At 43.6% G+C, this 9,447-nt stretch overlaps 1 protein-coding gene across 1 annotated transcript; it reads left to right on the top strand.

Annotated features, from left to right (window-relative positions):
• Nucleotides 1-2,232: 2,232 nt before the first annotated feature.
• Nucleotides 2,233-8,998, top strand: BLOC1S2 (biogenesis of lysosomal organelles complex 1 subunit 2; the record flags this gene model as incomplete). Its single annotated transcript, XM_079793922.1, is given in 6 exon segments — nucleotides 2,233-2,266; nucleotides 2,269-2,349; nucleotides 2,730-2,846; nucleotides 5,416-5,535; nucleotides 6,214-6,318; nucleotides 8,539-8,998. Coding segments are annotated over 6 exon segments (489 nt in total). The 3' UTR covers nucleotides 8,571-8,998.
• Between the last annotated feature and the right edge of the window lie 449 nt (nucleotides 8,999-9,447).

Below are 9,447 nucleotides of genomic sequence, written 5' to 3'. Positions count from 1 at the left end.
CAAACAACCAAAAAGGTCAATAGCAAACAGAATAAAGGAAGGGTAGTGATTTCCCCAAGCATCTGGATAGTCATGATTTCTGAAAAATATAGCATCCAAGAGTAGCGATATCTAGATGTCTTCCTACTTACCAGTGAGTCTTACCCATTGGACATCTAGAGACCTACTTCTAGAACCTATTGGGTTCTTGTCTTCCCCATAGAATTTCCCTGTAGAAGAGAAGGGGAAGTCATATAAGCGAGGAGACTCTCATGTGGGGAGATTACAATGTTGCAGAGGAGTGGGGAGTGATTACCTCCCCAACCTGAGGAGACAGTCCATGAACGCTCAGTGGAGGATCCTACTCCCAACCTCCTACAGAACACGGAACTGAAGGGGCTGTAAACCAGGATGAAGCTGGAGCCTGAGGAAAACCAGGCAAAGAAATGGCCCCAGGATTCAGAGATCTTTGGATTAAGATGTGCTAGGCTCTGACTCTATTCTTCCATTGGACAGTGTGGGTTTCCCTGGTGACTATCAATAAAAATCCTTAGGAAAATCGAGACTTTGCACTTGCTTCTGGGACTGTAAGGGGAAGAAAAGAGTTGGAACTGAGAGTCATCTTTGTACTTGGGGTGGGGACAGCTCATCCCCGCTGGGAGGTCTGGAGTGGAGGCAGTGGCAGTATGAAGGAGCTGGCTGCTTCAGGAGTCCTGAAGTAAGATCTTCTGGCTCATAGGAATGGTTTGAACTGGTGGGCACTATGATTGTACCATTAGAGACTGGAGACGGTGATCTAGGGAGACCTGGTCCTCAGAATGAAGGGAATAAGGTAGCCCCCTTACTTTGGTGTGTGTGGGGTCGGGGGAGGAAGGGGTAGCTAGTATGTGGGGGAGGGTGACAGGGTACAGATGGAAGATAACCAGGGATAAGACCAAAAACTTCTACACCAAGATTTTGGGTGTACAGGTCTGTATCTCAATGAAATGGAATTTTTGGACTGGAACCCGGATTCTTTGTCTGCCAGAGTCAAAGAATGAATCCACGGTCAGAGAGTAGTATAGCAAAGGTGGAAATTTATTGAAGAACAAGTACAGACTCCCACGTGGGGAGAGGGAAAGAGTCCCACAGAATGGATTCCCACATGGGGAGGGGAAAAGGGTCCCACTGAGTTCTTTTTCCCTGTGGCTTATAAAGGCTGCAGATCCTGGTGCCTTGATATCCCCTCTGATTGGTCACTATTCCCTTAGACTGGTTACTATAGTAACTCCTGAACTCAAAGGTCAAACACCACATGGGACAGGTGATGCCCTCCTCCTTCATTGTTCTTTTCTTTCTGGCTTTCTTCCTTCTTTATTTTGTAAATATAGACCTTTTTGGCTACTTCCAGCTCCCTTGTCTTATGTAAATGCAACTGTTGCTGCTCCCTGCACCTGGCTTCCTTGTGTTATGGAGATGTACCTACTCCCAATCTGTAGCTCTGTGTTTTCCGTGGACCCCAATTCTAAAAATTCCCTAAGCCTGCCTATATTCCCCTAAAATTCCTGTTTCATCAAGACTTCCTATATATCTCCTTTCCCTTCCCCTGTGATCTTCATCCTTTCCTCATTTTGCGCCTTCCATTGCTCCCCAGTCGCTTTTTCTTATCCATCTCCTTCACCCACCCCTGTTCTGCCATCCCACCAAGTACACTCTGTACACCTAGGAGACTTGTGAAATAGCAACACGCAGCAAAGAACCACAGTCTATCCTCAGCCCTAAAAAAAAGTTACGATCTAAGCTTTCTTATAGAAAGGCTGCATCAACAATAGAAGTAGGTGCCATCCTACAGTTTAAGAAAAAGGGACCAAAGAATAGGGGCTAATCCAGGACAGTGGAAGGGAGAGTATTTCGGCGCAGGGATCAACGCCTGAAGGTTTCCCTAAGCCTGAATGAGACTACTTTCAAAAGCATGGATTTTCTGAGCAGTCTTTGGCGACTAATACCGGCCTGGGCGCGGAGTCTCTGGGGAGGGGACAACCTGTCTCCGGTGCATTTGATCATCAGACCAGACCCAGACGCTTCACTGGACTGGTGACCCCTCTAGGATGAGCGCATCCTCAGTTCCAGACGTCGCGACTCTTGGTAGTAGATCGACTCAGGATAACCTTCCTTAGCTTCAATTTTGGCTTCATGCTTACATTTTATTACTCAAACTTGGGTGGCAAGACTTAGCGGAGAGAGTGCATCGGGAACCCAGGGCTTCCGGCGCGCATGCGCAGGCATCCCCAAACCGGAAGCAGCGCGGGGCTAGCATGGCGGCGGCGGCGGCGGCAGCGGCGGTGGCGCCCGAAGGTGTCCCTGCGAGCCAAAGAGAGGAGCCGGTTCGAGGTACGCCGACTGGGTGGGGATGAAGTGTCCAGAGCTGGAGGCCTGGGGATCTGGGTTGGGGCCCGGATGCCGGGGCCATCTGGCAGGAGCGGGCCGGCGGAGGGGCGGACCCGTGTGCTCCCGTGTGTGTCCTGCGCCTTGTCAAAGCGCGTGGGATGGTTTGGCGGTGGAGTCGGGTGTGAGCTGAAGCCGGTGCGGGGGAGCAGAGTTGGTGTGTCAGGCGGGGCCAGGACGGAGCGAGGGGCTGGAAATTATGGCACCTGGAGGAGAAGGATTTAGCCGACGCGATTGAATGGGGACAGGTGGCGGCGTGTGGGAGCAGAGGCTGGGGCTGGACCAGGACCGGCCGCGGGGCACTGAGTCCTTCTCCTTTGATCCAGACGATGCCGCGGTGGAGACAGCTGAGGAAGCGAAGGAGCCGGCGGAGGCTGACATCACCGAGCTCTGCCGGGACATGTTCTCCAAAATGGCAACTTACCTCACCGGGGAACTGACGGGTGAGGCGGGGCACCCCTCGCTGGAGCTGCGGTTTATCTTGGGGAGACCTGGGAGGTGCTTCCGCAGCATCGGTCTGCGCCCCCCTCTCCCTCACCCCACCTGCCCAGAAACATGCCTGTTGGAAGTGTGGCGCCGTCACGAATGGGAAGGAAAGAGGTTCATTCCTTTCCCTGGAGAAATGCACGAACTACCTTCCAACACACCTAAGAATACTTAATACAACTCTACAGGCCTCCGTATTGCAGACTAACGCTGAGAAAACAAAAAAGAATTAATCAAGAAGTGCCTCCTTGGGGGAAGTGCATTTTGAGCAGATTGTGAAGGGAATGATTGGCCCAAAAGGAGGGAAACAGCTAGTGCGTGCGTGAGTGAGTGTAGTGGTGTAAGTGAGAAGTGTGTTTGGCCAAAACAGTTGTATTTATTGGGGCAAAGAGAAAAGGGAATGGGGAGTGACCTGCAGATTTAGGGACCTGCTAGGTTGGTCAGAGGATTTGGTGACACCCCTTGGGTGATTTAAGTTTCGGTTCATGGTGTATTTCCAGATGAACACATGATCTATGTGCTGAGGAGAGTCCAAAAGGTGAAGTCTGGTCCAGTGTGAAGGAGTGATTGTAAAAGGAATGGAAAGGAAGGCGTGGGTGCAAGAACATTATAGAAGTGGGATTTGTAGAACTTGTTAAGGTGGGTATTGAGGGATTGGGAGCAGCCCAAGATGGATGTACTAGTATTTGAGCTATTAAGCCTGGGTGGTACCATCAACCAAAATAGGGAAGTTGGAAAGAGGAACTATGCTTAATGTGAAAATAATATTTTCAGTTTTGGCTTGGCTGACTTTAGATATTACCAGGACACTCAGTTGACTACTATTAAGACACTCAGGTGACTTGAACACATGAGTCCAGACCTCAAAGAGTGGTCAGAGCAGGAGAAACAGATTTTACTATGGGGGCACCTGCATAGTGCTGTGAGCTGGGGCTGTGCAGGATGAGATTGGCAAGGAAGAGCTTAGAGGTAGATCAGAGCACCTTGACTAAAATCTCAGGGAATGCCGGTATAGGGCAATTAATTTGCTTTTAATAACAGTACTTTAAGTACCTAGTTTTCAGATGATTGATTATTTTTTTTATTTAAAATATATCTTTATTGATTTCAGAGAGGAAGGGGAGGGAGAGAGAGAGATAGAAGCATGATGAGAGAGAGAATCATTGATCGGCTGCCCCCTGCATGCCCCCTACTGAGGACTGAGCCTGCAACCCCGGCATGTGCCCTGGGCCTTGGGACCCTTCAGTCCGTAGCTGATGCTCTATCCATTGAGCTGATTGATTAATTCTAAGCAGATTGTAATTTCCCCCGATTGTCATTTTTACTTGCATAAGTACTTTTTTGAGTTTGAAAGGAAATACCTTGGGAATGTGCCACCCGTGTAGACATCAGTTATGCGTCACAGTTGAGAAAAGTTGAGAACTGACAGTTAAGGAGGTTGGTTTAAAAAGGATATGGCATAGAAACCTAAAAAGAACAGTTAGAAGGAGATTTAAAAATCATTGTAATACAGTATACAATTCTATAGCAGCCAAGGGAGAATTTCCTGAAGAGAGGGAGATCAAAGTGTCAGATACTATAGAGAGGTTCAGGAGAATAAGAACCATGGACTTCATGGTCAGGAGACTTTGAGGCATGTAATTTCTCAGGATGGTAGGGGCAGAGGCCAGACTGCAGGGGTTCACATGAGTGGATGGTGAGGACGAGGAAGCAGTGAGTGTAAACTACTCTTTCAAAAGAGTTAGCAGTGAATCTCCTTTGCTTTCATGAGCAAATGAGTGCTTTTGGGCTGGAGGAAACCTGGATATATTTCCAGTAGAAGATCCAGGTTGGAAAGAGTTTGGAAATGCAAGAGAGAGGAGATGACTGAAGAGAGGCCCTGAAGAGGTGGAAGAGTTGGGGGTTAAGAACACAGCAGGTGGAGTTGTCTTGGCAGGAATAAAGCACTTCTGCTTCTTGGGAAGATATTAAAGTACAGAGAAATTTCTAAGTGAGGCAAAAAGGCTGAGGCAGCTTGAGAAAATTGGAGTAGAAGCCATGTGCTTTGAGTAGGGATGGGGAAAAGAACTGAGGACATAAAAAGCCGGCAAATGGTTTGGAAAAGTCAGTGCATAAAATGCAGTGTAGAATCACAGAGTAATAAGTGAGTTACTAAGAAGTGGTAAGGTCCTAGGTGACTATATATACAAGTAATATTTATGGTGCAGTTCCCCAGGTTACATGTTTTCACACTGTAGAAATACCAAGACTTTCACTTCCCTTTTCTTAGGACATACGTTTATCGTATCCCTTTCTAACCCAGATCCTGAAGTTTATGGATCTTATTTGGTTCAAATAATTTGCTGATTGTTGCCTGAGTTTCTACTTAGACATTCAGAGTACACAGGCTGAGTATAAATGTCATAGGTCAAAAGTGGCTTGCTCCTTTAACATTCCCTAGATCCTGCCTTGAACTACCATTTGGCCTCTAATTCCACATTCCAATGATAAACATTAAAGGCATTATATCTTCTGTTTGTTTTAAAGCCACCAGTGAAGACTATAAACTCCTGGAAAATATGAATAAATTAACCAGCCTGAAGTATCTTGAAATGAAAGATATTGCTATAAACATTAGTAGAAACTTAAAGGATTTAAACCAGAAGTGTAAGTAATAATTTTTATAATTATACGTGTTTGTAATAAATGTTCTGTTATGCTTGGGGCCATGGAGAAGGAGAGGGAACATGACCCTTGTACTCAGGGACCTCATTTTCTAAGTGAATTACAAAGTTAAGGTGCATTTCTTCCATTCTGAGGAGGAGCATGTTTTGGTGGTATGCTTATTTCTGCTTCTGAATCTTGATTTGATCAGTTTATTCCTAAAAAAAGGATGGGGAAAAGAAAGGGTGGCCAGATTCTGATTTAACAATGAAATCCATAAAGGATTACTCTATGAACAGAAAACCAGAACATCTATAAATGGAAAATGCTAATTTAGACTGGTAGACTATATTTTTTCCATTAGCTTATATTTGAGTTCCCTGTCTCTTTCCTGGTCTGGGAGTACCCAAGATGTGGAATCTGTAATGGAAAGATTGCTTGTAGAATAAGGAATTTAAGCGACAAAGTTAATGGATGAGAGAGACTTGTTTTGTCTAGGTCACAGTCATGCCTGATCAGCTAGCTACTGTCTTCTAAAGCGTTTGTCCTGCTAATGATCAGAATCATGTCATCCCACCTTGTGTGTCTTAGGCAGAGCTGGAGAGACACTAGCACTCTTACATTTTCACTCTTTTTCTTGTTGAAGCCATATAAACATGTGGCCTGTCTTTGTTTTCAAAGATGCTGAACTACAGCCTTACCTGGATCAAATCAATGTAATTGAGGAGCAAGTAGCAGCTCTTGAACAGGCAGCCTACAAATTGGATGCATATTCCAAAAAACTGGGTAACCATTTTTATTTCTGTTTTGCTTAATAAGAGTACCTGCCATTATTACCTTAACTAATATGATAGTTAATATTTATGATGTGCTTATAATGATCTTTTTTTTTCTTTTTAATGCTTATCTGAGGATATCTTGAGAGAGAGAGAGAGAGAGAGAGAGAGAGAGAGAGAGAGAGAGAGAGACATCAGTATGAGAAAGAACATTGATTAGTTATCTCCCATAGGTGCCCCGACTGAGGATTGAACCTGCAACCGACATATGTGCTCTGACTGGGAATCAAACCTGTCACCTTTTGGTGCACAGGACAACTCTCCAACCAACTGAGCCATCTGGCCATGGCTACAATGATTTGTTTTAATCTTCACAAAAACCTAGTGAGAATAATTTCTTAGTAGTACTAGTATTAAAAATAACATTTTCTGGGTATTTGATATATCAGGCACTGTTCTTAGTGCTTTACATATATTAGGTTTTTTTATCCTCTCAATACCTATGAGATAAGTACATGATTTTTATCCTTATTTTATAGAGGAGGAAACTGGTTGAAGAGGTTAAACAATTTATATAAAGATACAAAGCTAGTATGTGGAAGAGCTGTATTCCAAACCAGGTCTGAATGATTACAAAGCTCAAGCTCTTAATTGTGGTTCAGCAGGCTAGAGCTAGAGCATCGTTAATAATGTAGATACATATGTCTTAATAAACAGGATAATTATTCAAGGGTTTTCTTCAAGAATTACTTTTTTTTTTGTTTAAATTTCTTTATTGATTAAGGTATCACATATTTGTCCTCATCCCCCCATTCCCATCCCACACCCCTCCCCACATATGCCCCCACCCCCCTGTTGTCCTTAACCACTGGTTAGGCTCATATGCATGCACACAAGTCCTTTGGTTGATCTCTCCCCTTTATCCCCACCCTGCCCTACCCTCCCTCTGAGGCCCGACAGTCTGATCCATGCCTCCTTGTTTCTGGGTCTGTTCTTGTTCATCAGTCTATGTTGTTTATCATTTCCCCTAGATGAGTGAGATCATGTGCTACTAGAAATATACTTATAAGACCCGAAAATGAGACAAGCAATAATGGTTATGCTGAAAGGCAAATGAATCAGTCTGTAGTGAGTTTCTTTCTGGGCCAACAGTTCTTTTGAGACCCAATTTCAATGTCAAACAGTTCCTTATGTGTACATGTCAGCAATGATATTTCAGTTCTGGATGGTGGACAAGTGGTGGTAATGCAGGTCCGACCCTCTCTGGTTTGGTCCTGGGCAACCTGCAGTGACGCACAGCTGCTAACTGCTAGTATGGCAAGGCGACGTAAGTGTCTTCCATCTCTGGACTGCTTCTCTTCTGTCTTCATGGGAATTACTTTTTTTTTTTTTTAAGGAGGAAACTGTACTTTTAGTGTTGATGGCTTACTAATTGTTTCTGGCTCTTATAACCATGACTAAAAATAACAAAGTTGTTTTTATCTTAGATATAATTTACAGATTTTTTTATTTTTATCATAAACAATTGTTGACTACTTCAAGAGAGTGGTTTGTAGCAGACTGAGATTTGATGTAGGTGGTGATTAACAGTGTCATTGTCTACAATTAAATTTACTGAATGGTGACCTTGAACCTCACTATATAGGCGGCATTGTACCAAGGTGCTTTTAAAGTTTTAAAGACAAAGGGAATCCATTCCATTAAAAAGCCTTTTTGATGGTCTTTTAAATCTTGTATCTTTCAAAATTGCTTTCTGGGGATAAGACAATAAAAGGTAAAACATACATTTATACTTCCTAAGAGTTCCAGTCTGGCTCCCAGAGAGTGCCTGGCACAGTGCCTGGAGAGGCAATTCCCTATGCTCCTGGTGGCTCAGGTGCCCATAGCTCGGCTTACTCCCTGTGGAGCCATCTGAGCAGGTGCTGTTGACAGGGTTAGAATATAGTGAACTTGTGTTGGGTTCTTTATTCTATGTGTGTGTGTTTGACTTCTTACCTTAAGCTGTGCCTATCAATAAAATTTAGATACACATTCAAATATCTGTCCTTAACTAATATGGTAGTTAACATTTATGGTGTGCCTACAATTTGGACACAGTTTGGACAGCTGATGAGATTGGGGCTAATAAATTTTTTTTTAATGTAATAAACATTTTTGAACTTGCTAGGAAATACCAATGAAGAAGTATCTTTGTAAGAGCCAGTTTTAAATATAACTCTCACCCTCGCAGAAGCCAAGTACAAGAAGCTGGAGAAGCGATGAAAAACTTATTCCTGTGGAACAAAGTCTTTTGTAATGTGGAAGAATGAGACCTGAATCCTGAGGCTGATGAATTGTCACAACTCCTCAAAAGGAAACCATGCTGGCCGTCTCAGAAACATCCGACCATTGGAGTAAACTGGAGAACTGTGGCTACTCCTGAATTTCTCTTGGGGCAGTGTCCCTCAGAAACGCACACTTATTACCCCCTACCTTTTACTTGAATGCTTAATTATCATTTAGGACACCAAGTCTCTCAAAGTTCAGGATAAACCTGGGCTTTTCAGTTGAATCAAATGAGAGGGCTTATTTTCTCTACATTATTTTCTTAAGTGGCTGGATTTTGAGTTACTGTGTAAATGGTTGTTTTTGTCTATTGAGCTAATGTGTTGCTAATAAGAATCTAAATTAAAAAAGGAAAACAAAACAAACTTCTTCACAGTTTCTCATCTTGTGTCAGTAATTTACTTATCTGTAAAAGTAAGTAATAATAAATAATAAAAAATCTTAAAATAATTTCAGGCCGAGTCTTTTAGACTGAGCAGAAACAGTGAAAGGAGTGTTGTGACAGTTTGGTGTATGTGATGGGCCCCTCCTGTCTCTTCTTTGTGTGAATCAGATGTCTCAGGATGGATGACATCTTGACATGTGTTCCCCTTTGGAAATGCGATAAAGACAAAGACAGAATGTGTATGTGTATGTATGTATGATGTGGGGGTGGGGCAGGTGGAGCTGCCATTCATAAAATAAAGCATTTTATAAAATATCTTCCTACTTGTGTTTGCAGGATGAGGGGGGCTCCTGAGGACCTGATCATCTTCCTCCCAGACTAAACATCAGTAGGTGGAGAATATTGACTGACCAGTGTAGTTTAGAAGAC

The sequence above is a fragment of the Cnephaeus nilssonii genome (genome assembly GCF_951640355.1).
Source record: "Cnephaeus nilssonii genome assembly, chromosome: 16".
Taxonomy (NCBI): domain Eukaryota; kingdom Metazoa; phylum Chordata; class Mammalia; order Chiroptera; family Vespertilionidae; genus Cnephaeus; species Cnephaeus nilssonii.
Note: the sequence above shows the minus strand (reverse complement) of the source record. Positions and strands in the feature narration are given on the sequence as shown.